This window comes from Siniperca chuatsi, linkage group LG4 (assembly GCF_020085105.1).
Source record: "Siniperca chuatsi isolate FFG_IHB_CAS linkage group LG4, ASM2008510v1, whole genome shotgun sequence".
NCBI lineage: Eukaryota > Metazoa > Chordata > Actinopteri > Centrarchiformes > Sinipercidae > Siniperca > Siniperca chuatsi.
Genome location: NC_058045.1, coordinates 33259989 through 33277265, shown reverse-complemented (window position 1 = coordinate 33277265; position 17277 = coordinate 33259989). Strand labels below are relative to the sequence as shown.

The 17277-nt window shown below is 43.1% G+C and overlaps 1 protein-coding gene and 2 long non-coding RNA genes across 5 annotated transcripts in view; 2 read left to right on the top strand and 1 right to left on the bottom strand.

The window, feature by feature from the left end:
• Positions 1-16219, top strand: part of nup160 (nucleoporin 160) — a 41046-nt gene extending 24827 nt beyond the window's left edge. For both annotated transcript variants that reach the window (XM_044191856.1, XM_044191855.1), the window contains exons 20-34: positions 914-1012; positions 1115-1234; positions 2949-3044; positions 6188-6282; positions 6457-6553; positions 8007-8112; positions 10585-10745; positions 10864-10924; positions 11516-11626; positions 13500-13623; positions 14271-14372; positions 14521-14662; positions 14891-15016; positions 15616-15711; positions 15844-16219. In XM_044191856.1, the coding sequence (XP_044047791.1) occupies positions 914-1012; positions 1115-1234; positions 2949-3044; positions 6188-6282; positions 6457-6553; positions 8007-8112; positions 10585-10745; positions 10864-10924; positions 11516-11626; positions 13500-13623; positions 14271-14372; positions 14521-14662; positions 14891-15016; positions 15616-15711; positions 15844-15927 (1620 nt within the window). In that variant the 3' untranslated portion in view covers positions 15928-16219. The remainder of the gene's footprint in view (positions 1-913; positions 1013-1114; positions 1235-2948; positions 3045-6187; positions 6283-6456; positions 6554-8006; positions 8113-10584; positions 10746-10863; positions 10925-11515; positions 11627-13499; positions 13624-14270; positions 14373-14520; positions 14663-14890; positions 15017-15615; positions 15712-15843) is intronic.
• Positions 3056-6178, top strand: LOC122874254. Of its 2 annotated transcripts, none has more exons than XR_006377580.1 (3): positions 3056-3438; positions 3486-3539; positions 3858-6178. It is a non-coding gene; the product is annotated as an uncharacterized LOC122874254 (long non-coding RNA). The 2 variants fall into 2 exon arrangements; XR_006377581.1 differs by having other exon boundaries at positions 3056-3539; positions 3858-4388; positions 4557-6178.
• On the bottom strand, positions 11793-13403 carry LOC122874255. The gene is made up of 3 exons (XR_006377582.1): positions 13242-13403; positions 12052-12510; positions 11793-12014 (listed from the first exon to the last, which is right to left on the bottom strand). It is a non-coding gene; the product is annotated as an uncharacterized LOC122874255 (long non-coding RNA).
• Positions 16220-17277: the final 1058 nt, after the last annotated feature.

Sequence of the window (17277 nt, the reverse complement as noted above, 5' to 3'; positions counted from 1 at the left end):
GCCTCCCAAACCCAAACTGGGACCTGGTTCCACAGGAGAGGAGCTTGATACCTGAAGGCTCTGGCTCCCGGTCTACTTTTGGAGACTCTAGGAACCACAAGTAACCCTGCATCCTGGGAGCGCAGTGCTCTAGTCGGGTAATAAGGTGTTATGAGATCTTTAAGATACGATGGTGCCTGACCATTAAGAGCTTTGTAGGTGAGGAGAAGGATTTTAAATTCTGTTCTGGATTTTACAGGAGCCAATCCAGAGAAGCTAATATTGGAGAGATATGATGCGTTTACCTTCATTACATCACCTGCAGATGACACCTGGCTGCTACAGAATAAACACACACACCTCTACACACATCAGACTGTCTAACTCCATATTCTGGTGTTCATGACGTCAGATTACTGTCCTTTAATCCTGCGTCACAGCCTCATTTATAACTTTTAAAATATAACCTGTGCTTCAAGTTTTATTCTTGAAATGGATCAGTGTCATATTTAAGATATGATGTCACCATTCGCAACATGAAATACAGCAGAATATGGTCGATTGATGCGATCACATTCACGTTTTGTATTAGTTTCTATCATTTGACTAATTAATAACATGATTTCGGAAAGAAGCCGGTTCTTCATTTGTCGAGCTGTCGTCATTCTTCACTGTGATTGGCTCAGCCGTTCCAGAGCGATGAGAGCAGTGATGTGATTGGCTGAGAGTGTATTTATTAATCACCACACCCGCTGATCTATATTCACCTTCACTCAGCTCTTTAACACTGAAACTTGAACCAGAAGAGCAGTCTGTGAGAGCAGCACCTGCAGCTTCATCGTTGCACCTGTGTTTAAATGCTTTAACGTGTGACAGTAATGACTGAGCAGTCTGAGCGTCTCCGGTGTATCTCACCTGTGTTTTCTGTGTGCAGGAGTATGTGCGGCTGATTGGTCCCTGGTGCCAGGTGAACATCGGCTCCTGTCGCTTCATGCTGGGTCAGTGTTACCTGGCCAACGGGGAGGGCCAGAAGGTGGGTCACAACAGCCACACCTGTATATCTTCACAGTGCGTAGACTCAAACTGATGATGTTGCTTTGAGGATCTGCTGACTCCTCATATCTCCTCTCTTCAGGCTCTGCAGTGTTTCCAGGAGGCAGCGATGGAGGTGGAGAAGGAGGAGTTCCTGATGAGACTGACAGGCACCGAGGAGGAGGAGGCGGCATCCACCCCCAGATTACAGTACTACAACAAGGTACACATGACACACAGACTCATGTCTGATGTAAGAACATCTGTAAAGCTGAAAACAGCCAAGTCCATTTTGGCTTCAGTACCCCCTTTTCCTGATTTCTGAATCCAAGTTCCCCCTTTACCCGACTACAACATTTAGCTTAGAAAACTGCATCAGAAAACCGCAGCATATGATGCAATGAGTGAACGATAACCCACCTTTTGACGAATATAACATTACAAACAAGAAATGGAGTGAAAGAGTTGCACTTAGTGCCTCCTGAGCGGATTTATTTTAACTTAAGTTTGACCATGTGTTATCATTAAACATAACAGTAACACACATTTTTCCCATTCAGTGGTAGTTAAGTGTGTATGAACTATGAACAGTTGGCAGCAGCTTTATGTAAATAGCCTACAATGTATGTCAATGTTACAATTAAACAATCAAATGATTAAATCTAAGTTTATGCAAAGTTAAGTGATGCAAGTCCAGTTCTGACCTCAATGGGCTGTTTAACAAATAACAGCAAACAAGGAGGAAGCTGCCGCCTGCAGAGTCTGTTTCTTTGTTTAGTTTTTATCCGAGTCAGTGCCGAGAACAAAGTTTCACACAAGTATGTGAATCTGAATTGTAGTAAATGTCGAAGAGCTCGTTTCCCTAGCTCAGGGTGAAATCTATTCCACAGTGCTGCTTTTTGAGAAAACTCGGTCATACAGTTCCACGGCGGCACTGTCGCTGCCTTGCAGGCTGACATTCATGTCATTCAATTTGGCAAAAATATCCACCAGGTGTGCCACCTTAGCAAGCCACTCGGTCCTTTAACCAGGCGGCAAGAGGAGATGCCTTCTCTGACCAAAGCAACATTTGACAAAAGAACAGCCTGTTCAGCACGTCAGCAGTTAAAAATGTCCTGGCCAGTTCCCCTCTAGGCGTTTGCTAAACAGGTTGTGTTCTCGAATGTCAAAACTGAGCGAGCTGCGCCTGTCCACTGATATCGGTTGCCTCATCCAATTATAATGAAAACTCACCAGCCCCGAGCTTCTCCACAAACTGAGCTGCGATATCTGTGTCCACCTCGTCAGTTCTCTGTGAAACACTCAGGAGGCCCTCGTTTAAAGAGCCACCTCTCCATCTTTTACCAGCTTCGTTGCTAGCTAGCCTTCAATTTGCTAATGGGCACTGGATTATGAAACAGTTCTGGTGCACAATAAAATATTTAAAAATTGGAAATATAAGTGTAGTTCTAGTTTGTATATATTTATTATTATTGTTGTTGTTGTTATCATTATTATCTAAAAATATCTATTTTCAAAAACCTGCAATATTTTCATGATTTATTCTTATATTTTTCCATTTCTCTCCCCCTGTAGTACCTCCGCGTACCTCTAGGTAAACACTACATTAATCAACCGAAAGTTAAAACAGGTTCCATGCAGCGTTTCGTGTGATGTGAAGACATCAATTTAGACGTTTAGAAAACTGTAAACTGATACAGACGAAATCCATTTAATCCAAAAATAATCAACAGAATAATAATGAAAATAATTATTGAGCCTTACACATTCTGAAAGATATCTCACACACATTCAGCGATGAGTCTTAGTGTTTTATTCAGTGTGACAGGAGCACACAGGTGAATTCAGGTAGAGCTGCTTAAGCCGTCAACCCCTGAAACTACGCAAAACTGCCTTTCAGATACTTCCTGTTTATACACATTCATTTGGTGTTTCAGGTGCTGCGGTTGTTGGAGGATGTGGGTCTACCTGAGCTGGTCATCCAGTTGGCCTCTCTGGCCATAACAGAGGCCGTCAGCGACGTCAACAGCCAGGTAACATTTAGCACTCAGGTAGCAGTCAACAGTCAGGTAACAGCCAGGTAACAGTCAGGTAACATTTATCACTCAGGTAACAGTCAACAGCCAGGTAACATTTAGCACTCAGGTAACAGTCAGCAGCCAGGTAACATTTAGCACTCAGGTAGCAGTCAGCAGCCAGGTAACATTTAGCACTCAGGTAGCAGTCAACAGCCAGGTAACATTTAGCACTCAGGTAACAGTCAACAGTCAGGTAACAGTCAACAGTCAGGTAACAGCCAGGTAACATTTAGCACTCAGGTAACAGTCAGGTAACATTTAGCACTCAGGTAACAGTCAGGTAACATTTAGCACTCAGGTAACAGTCAGGTAACAGTCAGGTAACAGTCAACAGTCAGGTAACAGTCAGGTAACAGCCAGGTAACAGTCAACAGCCAGGTAACAGTCAACAGCCAGGTAACAGTCAACAGTCAGGTAACAGTCAACAGTCAGGTAACAGTCAACAGTCAGGTAACAGTCAACAGCCAGGTAACAGTCAACAGCCAGGTAACAGTCAACAGCCAGGTAACAGTCAACAGTCAGGTAACATTTAGCACTCAGGTAACAGTCAGGTAACAGTCAGGTAGCAGTCAACAGTCAGGTAACAGCCAGGTAACAGTCAACAGTCAGGTAACAGTCAACAGTCAGGTAACATTTAGCACTCAGGTAACAGTCAGGTAACAGTCAACAGTCAGGTAACAGCCAGGTAACAGTCAACAGCCAGGTAACAGTCAACAGTCAGGTAACATTTAGCACTCAGGTAACAGTCAGGTAGCAGTCAACAGTCAGGTAACAGCCAGGTAACATTTAGCACTCAGGTAACAGTCAGGTAACATTTAGCACTCAGGTAACAGTCAGGTAACATTTAGCACTCAGGTAACAGTCAGGTAACAGTCAGGTAACAGTCAACAGTCAGGTAACAGTCAGGTAACAGTCAACAGTCAGGTAACAGCCAGGTAACAGTCAACAGTCAGGTAACATTTAGCACTCAGGTAACAGTCAGGTAGCAGTCAACAGTCAGGTAACAGCCAGGTAACATTTAGCACTCAGGTAACAGTCAACAGCCAGGTAACAGCCAACAGTCAGGTAACAGCCAGGTAGCAGTCAACAGTCAGGTAACAGCCAGGTAACACTCAGTCTGAAACTCTTCTTCTGCTGGAGAAAAGGTTGCATGAGCCTCATCACACAGACGGCGTGCAGGACTGCGACGCATAAAGAAACCGGTCTGCTGTTGGAGCAGCGAGGCAGTTCCTTTATTTTCGCTGCACACTGGAAACATTCGGGTTTGAGACGAGAGATCGTTTCAGCTTTTATTTCCAGGTATTTCCAGCTAGCTCCGTTACACCTTTTGTGTGAACTCCCCATTTTTCAAGTGAGCAAAATGATTGGAACATGTGACTGACAGGTGTGTGTTGTTGACTGACAGGTGTGTGTGTCCTATTACATTGATTAGTCAAACAAGAAATAGCTATGAACGTCTGCTCTCAGTTTCAGCCTTGGTTTTGCCTGAGCAGACAGTTAAAAGGGTGAAATCAACATGAAGACCAGAGAGCTGTCTATGGGGGGAAGCAAGCAATTCTGTAGCTGAGAGAAGACGGAAAATGAATCCGAGCCATTGCACAAGCATCGGCCGTAGCCAGTACAAGTATTAGGAATGTGCCGAAGAAGAAAGAAACCACTGGTGTGCCGAGCAACAGACGTCGAACCGGAAGACCAAGGAAACATCAGCAGTTGATGACAGAAACATCGTGAGAGCTGTAAAGAAAAACCCTGAAACTACTGTCAGCGACATCACCAACAACCTGCAGAGGCCGGAGTGAAGGTATCGCAGTCCGCCGTTCGCGGAAGGGGGGTCGCAGACACGAGGCTCCGAAGTTCTGGGTTTATGGACGGATGAGACAAAGATGAACCTTCTCCAGTGAGGGAAAGTGTTAATGTGTGGAGAAGGAAAGGATCTGCTCATCATCCCAAACACACGAGCTCAGCTGTGAAACATGGTGGAGGTGATGTCATGGCTCATTGATCGTCACTGATGATGTAACTCATGATGGCGGCAGCAGAAACATTTTGTCTGCCAGTTTCAAGAGAAATGCATCCAAACTGATCTGGAGATCCTTCATCATGCAGCAAGACAATGACCCGAAACACTATTATTATTCACTTTAATCTATTTAAGTCTTGTCTGTTTCTATACTTTTGCTCTCCTAAAAATGAGGTGTTCTGTTACAGAAGGTACTATCGTCTAAGTGGTGTAACAGAGCTAGTTGGAAATACCTGGAAATAAAAGCTGAAATGCTGATCTCTTGTCTCAAATTCATAGTTTGACGGCAAACCCAAATGTTTTCAGTGTACAGCAAAAACCAAGGAACTGGCCTCGCTGTTTGGGAGGAGACTGTATATGTTGACTGCTAGCTGCTCGTGATATCAGCAGTTTGAGACATCTGAGCTTTTAAAAAGCTGATAATCTACCTGCAGGAGGTGGTCAGAATAAACTCTTAGCAGGAGATTTATTGGACCTCAACACTTCGTCTCTCCTCACGTTTAAGTCTCTGACACGTAAAGGTCTTAATGTACGTATGACATGAAAAACAATCTGTATATATTAGTGATATTACACACAGTGCATTTATTTATTGACTCTTGTTGCCCTCCAGTGTCACGTTAACCTGTTGGCACTGTACTTAAATTAAATAATATTTTTATTGTGTCTTTTATGACCTGTTGATTAGAAGTTTGTGCAAGACTCCTTTTGCGTTATACTTTCATGTCTATTTATATTTTTTATTTTCCTTGTAACGGATATTTTACACACACGGATGTGACCACATGATGTCACTGGTCCTTTTGCTTTACATATCAGGTATTTACCTGAAGAAGACCTGTAGTTGGTCGAAACGTCGCTAATAAAATCAAAGGGAGCTGCGAGTCCTTGTGTTCTGATTTACTGACTGTTTTGTATCCGGCAGCTTTTATACGACTATTAGAAGCAGAGCCGGTGCAACATTTGATGTGACATTTTAAATTTGCTGCTGTGTTTTTAATCTGAAATCATCTTGCTGAGTTAGGTGCTGCTGTCTACAGTTCTGTAAATATTAATATATCATTATAAATCTCTGTAGGCCGCTCTGTGGACTCGAATATTCAAACATCATCTGGATCTCGGACACAACAGCGAAGCTTACGAAGCCCTCACACAGAACCCAGACTGCAGCATGTACGTACATATACACACACACTGTAGATACACAACTGAAGAAGTGGGAAAAGTTGTAACTTGGTGGGACAATATTGAATAAAAAAGCGGGAGAGTTTGATGATTTATTACTCTGGTTAACAGCTGATTCTTCCTCTCTGTGTATATAAACTGTTACGAATGTTGTGGTCTCAGGCAGCTGGATTGTCTCCGTCAGCTGGTGGTGGTTCTGTGTGAACGCTCTCAGCTCCAGGATTTAGTCCAGTTCTCCTACGTCAACCTGCACGACGAGGTAAAACCTTCACCTGACCTCTGACCCGACCTTTGACCCCTGACCTGACTCAGCTGGTGGTGGAAACTTACAGTTTGAGGATCAATAAAGGATTGTCTTATTTTATCAGAGGGGAACTCAGGTGTTGCAGCAGCGCGAAGACAGAAATAAGAACAGAGAGAAAAGTGAGAAATACAACAGTTAGAAGTCAAAAATGTTCAAAATTACAAAGCAGTATAAATACACACAGTACCCACGACCAGTGTTGTACTTGAAGTAATACTGCAGTACTGTCTCAAGTGAACACAGTGACGTAGTATGTGTAAGAGTCATATGATGCCGTCTACTATAACTGCAAACACCTGAATATAATATAATTAAGTAATGATACTTAGTGTTTGTCTGTATTAACATAGACATATAATATAGTTTATAATGTACTAAAACATACATAAGGCATATAGAATATACAATATAATAGTAATAAATTAATAGCATGGTATAAATATAGAGTTATATAATATAATAAAATATAGTAGACCAGTAATTAAACAGTTTGATATCCACAAAGTTCCACATTCACGTGTAAAATGTAATAAAATCTCAGTGATGACCTTCTGTTATATAATCAAAGGGTTGTATATATTTCCTTAGACTGCAGAGAGAACTGCATGTTAGACACAGAAGTCATTATTTTCAAATAATTGGAAATTAACAGTATTAATCTTTGATATTAGAAAGAAGGGGAAATTGGATTTAACAAATCTGTAAAGGAACCTCTAGTAGTCAAAATTAAATAGCAGTAAATTCTATCGTCACTCCCAACCTGTAATCATGTCAGTGATACTTTTCTCTTTACAATGTTTTTCAGTATTATTCCTCTCCTATAAATTATGTTAGTTCTCAGGAAGAATTTGCATTTTTACATGAAACTGAATTTATTACAGTTTTAATGATGATGGATCTTTTATTAATTTTTCAGAAGTTCTTTAATTATTAGCAGCTGTAACATTACTATGTCGTCACAAAACCTCTGAAAATGTTGAGTTTTTCGTTAAAGAAGCAGGACTGAAACAAACATCCCCATTATAACCTTCAAGTTTTCTCACTGTAGACGGATCATAGATGGATTAATAAAATAATTTCATTTTCATTTGTTTATCTGCTCGTCTGTCGCAACAAGTGTCACAACAATAAGCCAGTGGAAAAGGTTCGATTTCTTAATTTAGAAGAACATGTAGATTACACAGCTCCCATCTTAATCAACCAACACCAATCACCGAAACACAGGAAATCAATACGCATAAAGTAAAACTATAGATAAAAACATCCAATTCCATAATAAAACTGTTGAAAATATCCACACAACACTAAAATAAAGTCCCAGTTTATTGTATTTTAGTCTCCTGTTGGATGAACAAGGAAGATCAGTTTAATGTGACAGAAGCATAATTAACTGTTGTATCATCATCAGGTCGTCAGTATCATCGAGTCCCGAGCCAGAGGTTTGGACCTGCTGGCTCATAACTACTACGAGCTGCTGTACGCCTTCCACATCAACAGACACAACTACAGGAAAGGTACAACGTCAGGTTACTGAGGCTAAACGTCAGGTTACTGAGGCTAAACGTCAGGTTACTGAGGCTAAACGTCAGGTTACTGAGGCTAAACGTCGTCAGGTTACTGAGGCTAAACGTCGTCAGGTTACTGAGGCTAAACGTCGTCAGGTTACTGAAGCTAAACGTCGTCAGGTTACTGAAGCTAAACGTCGTCAGGTTACTGAAGCTAAACGTCGTCAGGTTACTGAGGCTAAACGTCAGGTTACTGAGGCTAAACATCAGGTTACTGAGGCTAAACATCGTCTGGTTACTGAGGCTAAACGTCAGGTTACTGAGGCTAAACGTCGTCAGGTTACTGAGGCTAAACGTCGTCAGGTTACTGAGGCTAAACGTCGTCAGGTTACTGAGGCTAAAACGTCGTCAGGTTACTGAGGCTAAACGTCAGGTTACTGAGGCTAAACGTCGTCAGGTTACTGAGGCTAAACGTCAGGTTACTGAGGCTAAACGTCAGGTTACTGAGGCTAAGCGTCAGGTTACTGAGGTTACGCCAGGTTACTGAGGCTAAACGTCAGGTTACTGAGGCTAAACATACTGAGGCTTACTGAGGCTAAACATCGTCAGGTTACTGAGGCTAAACTGAGGCGTCAGGTTACTGAGGCTAACGCGCAGGTACTGAGGCAGCGTCAGGTTACTGAGGCTAAGCGTCGTCAGGTTACTGAAGGCTAAGCGTCAGGTTACTGAGGCTAAGGCGCCGCGTCAGGTTACGTAGCGCGTCAGGTTGCTTGAGGCTAAGCGTCAGGTTACTGAGGCTAAACGTCGCCAGGTTACTGAGGCTAAGCGTCGTCAGGTTACTGAGGCTAAAAGCTGAGGCTCGTCGTCAGGTTTTACTGAGGGCAGGTTACTGAGGCTAAACGCGTCAGGTTACTGAGGCTAAGCGTCGTCAGGTTACTGAGGCTAAGCGTCGTCAGGCGTCGTCAGGTTACTGAGGCTAAGCGTCGTCAGGTTACTGAGGCTAAAACGTCAGGTTACTGAAGCTAAGCGTCAGGTTCAGGTTACTGAGGCTGAGGCTAAGCGTCGTTCAGGTTACTGAGGCTAAAGCGTCGTCAGGTTACTGAGGCTAAGCGTCGTCAGGTTACTGAGGCTAAGCGTCAGGTTACTGAGGCTAAGCGTCAGGTTACTGAGGCTAGCGTGCGCGTCGTCAGGTTACTGAAGCTAAACGTCGTCAGGTTACTGAGGCGTCAGGTTACTGAGGCTCCAGGTTACTGAAGCGTCAGGTTACTGAGGCTAAGCGTCGTCAGGTTACTGAGGCTAAACGTCAGGTTACTGAGGCAGGTTACTGAGGCTAAGCGCGTCAGGTTACTGAGGCTAAGCGTCAGGTTACTGAGGCTAAGCGTCGTTCAGGTTACTGAGGCTAAACGCGTCAGGTTACTGAGGCTAAACGTCAGGTTACGTCAGTCAGGTTACTGAGGCTAAACGTCGTCAGGTTACTGAGGCTACTGAGGCTAAGCGTCGTCAGGTTACGCTAGCGTCGTCGTCAGGTTACTGAGGCTAAGCGCGTCAGGTTACTGAGGCTAAGGTCAGGTTTACTGAGGCTAAGCGTCGTCAGGTTACTGAGGCTAAGCGTCGTCAGGTTACTGAGGCTAAGCGTCGTCAGGTTACTGAGGCTAAAGCGTCGTCAGGTTACTGAGGCTAAGCGTCGTCAGGTTACTGAGGCTAAGCGTCGTCAGGTTACTGAGGCTAAGCGTCGTCAGGTTACTGAGGCTAAACGTCGTCAGGTTACTGAGGCTAAGCGTCGTCAGGTTACTGAGGCTAAGCGTCGTCAGGTTACTGAGGCTAAACGCTAAGCGCCAGGTTACGCTAAACGTCGTCAGGTTACTGAGGCTAAGCGTCGTCAGGTTACTGAGGCTAAGCGTCGTCAGGTTACTGAGGCTAAGCGTCGTCAGGTTACTGAGGCTAAAGCGTCAGGTTACTGAGGCTAAGCGTCGTCAGGTTACTGAGGCTAAACGCGTCAGGTTACTGAAGCTAAACGCTAAGGCTAAGCGTCGTCAGGTTACTGAAGGCTAAGCGCGTCAGGTTACTGAGGCTAAGCGTCCAGGTTACTACTGAGGCTAAGCGAGGCTAAGCGTTCAGGCTAGCGTCAGGTTACTGAGGCTAAGCGTCGTCAGGTTACTGAAGCTAAGCGTCAGGTTACTGAGGCTAAGCGTCGTCAGGTTACTGAGGCTAAGCGTCGTCAGGTTACTGAGGCTAAGCGTCGTCAGGTTACTGAGGCTAAGCGTCGTCAGGTTACTGAGGAGGCTCAGGTTACTCGTCAGGTTACTGAAGCTAAGCGTCAGGTTACTGAGGCTGAGGCTGAGGCTAAGCGTCGTCAGGTTACTGTCGCAGGTTACTGAGGCTAAGCGTCGTCAGGTTACTGAAGCTAAGCGTCGTCAGGTTGTGAAGCTAAGCGTGTGTGCGCGTGTGTGTGCGTGTGTGTGTGTGTGTGTGTGTGCGCAGCGGGGACGGTGATGTTTGAGTTCGGGATGCGTCTGGGTCGTGAGGTTCGGACTCGTCTTGGCCTTCAGAAGCAGGTGAACTGTTACCTGGCTGCTCTCAACTGTCTCCGCCTCATCAGACCAGAGTACGCCTGGATTGTCCAGCCGGCCTCCGGAGCTGTGGTACTTTCACACATGCACGCACACACACACACACACACAACAGGACTTGCGTCTAGAATTGTTGATATTTTGTTCTAAGTCTGGTTGATGTAAATGAAGCTGTTTGTGTTTGCTGCAGTACGAGCGTCCAGGAGCGTCTCCAAAGAGAAACTCTGACGGAGAGTTTTCTTCTGAACCAGGTGACTTCAACAATACCAACATTTATAATAATTTATATTGTACTTTTCTAAACAGTTAGAAAGCGGATCAGAGTAAAACAAACAGGGTAAACAGTAAAATAATTAGATTACAACACGAATTTAAAAGTAAAAATAAAATAAAGCAGGAAAACATTGAGTGGCAAACAGATTAAAACCAGGTAAAACAGATGAAGTGTAAGAAAAGGCTTCGTCATTCAGTCCAGCTGTTACTGAAAAATAAAAACACATGAAAAGTTATCAAACTAAAACAAGGAGGGCTGGTTTATTGCGGGATGCCGGGCCCAGCGGATGAAGACGCCATAATTCAGAGAATAAATGTCTTAATGATCGAATTTAAACCGCCTGGATTAATGAGCCGGCTTCGGCGTCTTCTGATTCTTCTGATCCTGAATGTTCATTCGAGGTGCGTGAAGACAGATTTCATTCTCAGCTGGATCAGAAACATGGAGGCCGTTTCCCTCAGGAGACCAAGCGCAGAGAACAGAGACAACGTCCGACCCTTGATGCTGTGTATCACCTGTCCAGGTGTTTTTCTTCTTCTTCTTTGAATGTTGGTGTTTCCTCTTGCAGTCAAACGTCAGGTTGACATCCTGGAAATCAAGGACCTGGAGAAGGAGTACATCCTGTCCCGCAGCCGCCTCACCCTCGCCCAGCACCACCTGCCGTCGGCCGCCATCGCTGGTACACCAGTACATCCACACCTGTTGCACCCCAACATCCACACCTGTTACACCCCAACATCCACACCTGTTACACACCAACATCCACACCTGTTACACACCAACATCCACACCTGTTACACCCCAACATCCACACCTGTAGCACCTCAACATCCACACCTGTAACACCAGTACATCCACACCTGTTGCACCCCAACATCCACACCTGTTACACACCAACATCCACACCTGTTACACACCAACATCCACACCTGTTACACCACAACATCCACACCTGTTACACCCCAACATCCACACCTGTTACACCCCAACATCCACACCTGTTACACCCCAACATCCACACCTGTAACACCTCAACATCCACACCTGTTACACCAGTACATCCACACCTGTTACAACATCCACACCTGTCACCAACATCCACACCTGTTACACACCAACATCCACACCTGTTACACACCAACATCCACACCTGTTACACCCCAACATCCACACCTGTTACACCCCAACATCCACACCTGTTACACCTCAACATCCACACCTGTTACACACCAACATCCACACCTGTACACACCAACATCCACACCTGTTACACCAGTACATCCACACCTGTTACACCAGTACATCCACACCTGTTACACACCAACATCCACACCTGTTACACACCAACATCCACACCTGTTACACCTCAACATCCACACCTGTTACACACCAACATCCACACCTGTTACACACCAACATCCACACCTGTAACACCTCAACATCCACACCTGTTACACCTCAACATCCACACCTGTTACACCTCAACATCCACACCTGTTACACACCAACATCCACACCTGTTACACCTCAACATCCACACCTGTAACACCTCAACATCCACACCTCAACAACATCCACACCTGTTACACACCAACATCCACACCTGTTACACACCAACATCCACACCTGTTACACACAACATCCACACACCAACATCACACATCCACACCTGTTACACACCAACATCCACACCTGTTACACACATCCACACCTGTTACACACCAACATCCACACCTGTTACACATCCACAACATCCACACCTGTTACACACTCAACATCCACACCTGTTACACACCAACATCCACACCTGTTACACACCAGTACATCCAACATCCACACACCTGTTACACATCCACAGTACATCCACACCTGTTACACACCAACATCCACACCTCCACACCTGTTACACACCAACATCCACACCTGTTACACACCAACATCCACACCTACACACCAACATCCACACACACCAACATCCACACCTGTTACACACCAACATCCACACCTGTTACACACACACCATCCACACCTGTTACACACCAACATCCACACCTGTAACACCTCAACATCCACACCTGTTACACACCAACATCCACACCTGTTACACACCAACATCCACACCTGTTACACACCAACATCCACACCTGTTACACACCAACATCCACACCTGTTACACCTCAACATCCACACCTGTTACACACCAACATCCACACCTGTTACACACCAACATCCACACCAACATCCACACCTGTTACACACCAACATCCACACCTGTTACACACCAACATCCCCACCTGTTACACACCAACATCCACACCTGTTACACTTTCGCCTGTCTCTCTCTCTGACCGCCTGCCTGTCTCTCTGCCTGTCTGTCTCACCGCCTGCCTGTCTCTCTCTCTCCTGTCTCTCTCCTGTCTTTCTCTCTGACTGTCTCTCTTTGACTGCCTGTCTCTCTCTCTCCTGTCTGTCTCACCGCCTGCCTGTTTCTCTCTCTGACCGCCTGCCTGTCTCTCTCTCTCCTGTCTCACCGCCTGCCTGTCTGTCTGCAGGCAGTGCCTCAGCAGTGGAGATGGTGGCCTTGTTGGTCCAAACGGGACTCTTTGACTCGGCTCTGTCCGTCTGTCAAACCTTCAAACTGAACCCGACTTCGGTCTTTGAGGGTTTGACCTTCAAGTAAGTCTCTGATTCGTCTTCTACAACTTCTGTTTCTTTGGTTCTTCGTTTATTCTTTATTTTATATTTTATTTAGTTTCAGTCAGAAGAGTCTCAGATGAAAATGCGACTGCTGGAAACTCTTTAAAAAATAATCTTAAGTCTTTGTTTTTATGTATTTGATTTATTGATTTTCCATAGACTTTGTTTCTGAATACATTTTATGTCATAATTTTAAAGTATATTATAACTTCTTACTGTTTTCTCTTTTTAATCCTGTGAATCTCTTTGTTAACTTCCTGTTTTAAAAACGAAGTTAACGTCTTTTATTGTTTCAACAATGAAACAGCCATTTTTTATCAGCACATTTTATCTTTATAATATATCAAATATAAAAAGTAAGAATAAAATTCTGTCGACTGAAAGACAAAAAGATTTGAAACAAAATGAGAAACCTTCAGAAGTTATATTTCTGTATTACTTCTTATGGGAGTCAAATCATTTTAATATTTGAACATGATTTCTTATATATTTTTAGTAAATAAATATTATTCTGAGCTGATCTGAATATTATATAAACTGCTGTCGGTTCTTACGTTACATGAAGAAGATGTCGACGTGTTTAATTATATTTAATTTTTAATAGTTTGTTTTCTTGGGGTTTTCAGATGCATCAAGCTTCAGTTCGGGGGGGAGGAGACTCAGAACGAAGCCTGGAGCTGGTTGGCTGCTAATCAGCTGTCATCTGTCGTCAACACCAAAGAGTCCAGGTGTTCATTATTTAGCAAACAGCTGATTCAGCTGCTTCTAATGGGGTGTCTTTCTGTTCCAGTTGTTTTATTTTACACAGCATTATAAAACGTCTTCAGCAGGTAAAAGTTGAAAAAGTGGACTACAACTTTCTTCTTCTGTGTTCAGTGCGACAGACGAGGCGTGGCGGCTGCTGGCCTCTTACCTGGACAGGTATCCCTCCGCCAACGGACACCACCACCGCTGTGTCATCAACAAGCTGCTGTCACATGGTGTCCCTCTGCCTGATTGGCTGGTCAGGTCTTACAAGGTGAGCAGGGACAGTTTACCTGATGTGTTAATGGCGTTTGTGACAAACTGTCAGACGTTCATCTTTTATTTATTGATTTATTGATTGATCCGTCTTTATTATTGTTATTATGATTTTTTTTGAATGACTTCAGTCATTATAGATATATAGTGTGTGTGTGTGTGTGTGAAATCAAATTTTCCCATGATGCACTGCGACAGCTTTAATATAGTCCTGAGTGTCTTTCAGGCTGTGGACGCTGCGTCTCTGCTGCGTCTCTACCTGAACTTCGACCTGCTGGACGCTGCAGCCGAGCTGGTGCTGGAGTATGTGGACGCTCTGCTGGGCAGAGGACACCAGTACTTCGGAATAGAGGTAAGAATAACACTTCATACTACATCCGCGCTGTCTGCATTATCACTAATCTAATGGTACTTAAAAAGATCTATATTCTGTAATCAATCAGCAGAACATAAGAGATATTAGATTGATCTAAACACTGAACTCATTAAATAACTTTTTATTATATTTATTAATCTTTAAATACTGCGTTTGGTTTCGCTGCTGTTTTCAGAAACTGTTCAGTTTCATTTAAATGTATTTTTATCTTTATTTAGCAGACTAACCAGAGTGATTAATCATTAAATGGAAACGCCTGACAGATTTGTTGGGACTGTAAATAATATAAAGAGTTCGCTCTACACCTGCTCAGTAGGAAAAGGGCAATGAGATGACTTCTGCTATGAACTGCTGCTGTATAAATAAAATTGACAGCTGTAATCTTTAAAAAAAACAGTGTGTGTATATCTCTATTATTAAAGTGTGTATGTATATACGTACGTATGTGTGTACGTGTGTGTATACACACGTGTATGTAGATACATGAATACAAGTGACTCATGTTGTAACAAGGGGAAAACTCGTGTTTTCATGTATTGATGATTTAGTTTAATTCTGAAGTTTGTGTGTTTCAGAGGCCTCTGTCGGCGACGTCCTCTTCAGTTTGGCTGCCGTACACGTCCATCGATCAGCTGCTGCAGACTCTGAACGAGACTCGGACCAACAGCAGCGTGAGTCATCATCACTTCCCTTTTACGTCTCCCTACATCACTTCCTGTCTACAGTTTGAGTCTGTGTTCAGAGACTGTTGGAGCAGCAGCGCTTTGCTCCGTCTGTATTAATGAAACCTCGTCTGTTTTCAGATTTATAATAAAGTTCGAGACAAACTGGAAGATTATCACAAACTGGTGGAGCAGACGACCAAACGACGACTCGTTACTCGATGAAGTCGCGACTCATCGCGTCACCTGACGACGCGATGAAAAGGGAACAACAGTCATGAAACATATTTTTGTACCGTTTCAAACCTGTTTTAATGAGACGTTTTGTTTGTGGTGTAAACAATAAACCTGCTCTGATCTGCTTCACTTATATACATGTTGTAAATATTCTGCACTTTGTGGTAAAAGATGTAAATCTTCTGTTTCTCTGAGTGTTTTTTATAATAGTCTCTTTTGTACTCATGTTTTTCCATCAGAGCTGTAAATTGTGATAAAATTAAAGTTTCTTTGCATTTCATCGAGTATGTTGTCATTAAACTGAGACATTTTATTACTTATGTCTTGTGTACAATGTTAAAAAGAAAGTAACTGAAAAAATGACTTGTTAACCCTCTACAGATAAACATACACACAAATACAGACGTGGACTAAGGACAGTTTTGAGGTACTTGTATTTTACTTGAGTATTTCCATTTCATGTTACTTTGTACTTAACTACATTTCAGATGCAAACATTGAAACATAAAAAAACTAATTAAAACGACCCAGTAGTATATAAAGTAATTCAAATTAGCTCCACCCTTAAAAGTGATGAACACATTACTGCATCAATAATTATAACCCAATAATATATATTATCCTTAAATGGGCCGTTCTGCATGAGTGCCTTTGGTACTTTAAGTATATTTTGATGCTGATACATTTTCAGTAAAATATCTTAAACAGTCTGACTTAGGTGACAACACGACCGTCTCTTTAAACTCATTAATTTAAATTTGTTATACACACATTTAGCAGGGAAAAGGCATCGGCAATCCTCGCGTGCAGCCGGGACGGGTAGCGAAGGCGTGACCCGCCCTACTCTGCCTCTGATTGACTTAACTAATACTAACCAATCTCACTCCTCTTGCCTAAAACTAATCAACCCAGCCAACAAAGGCAACGAGTCTAAGCCAAGAGTAGGGCGGGTCATGCCTTCGTCATAGTAGGATTCGCAAATGTATGTTTGTATATGTTTATATATATTTGTATATATGTGTATGTATTTATATACGTACATGTATGTATGAATGTGCATATACATACATATACATATGTATGTGTGTACATATGTATGGGTATATATGTATGTATGTACATGTATGTAAATGTACGTACATGTGTGTCTATGTACATGTATGTACATGTATGTACATGTATGTATTAATATGTATGTATGTGTATGCATGAATGTACATATACATACATATGTGTGTACATATGTATGTATATATGTATGTACGTTTATGTGTGTATGTATGTATATACATACGTGTGTACATGTATGTATATACATGTATGTATGTACATTTATGT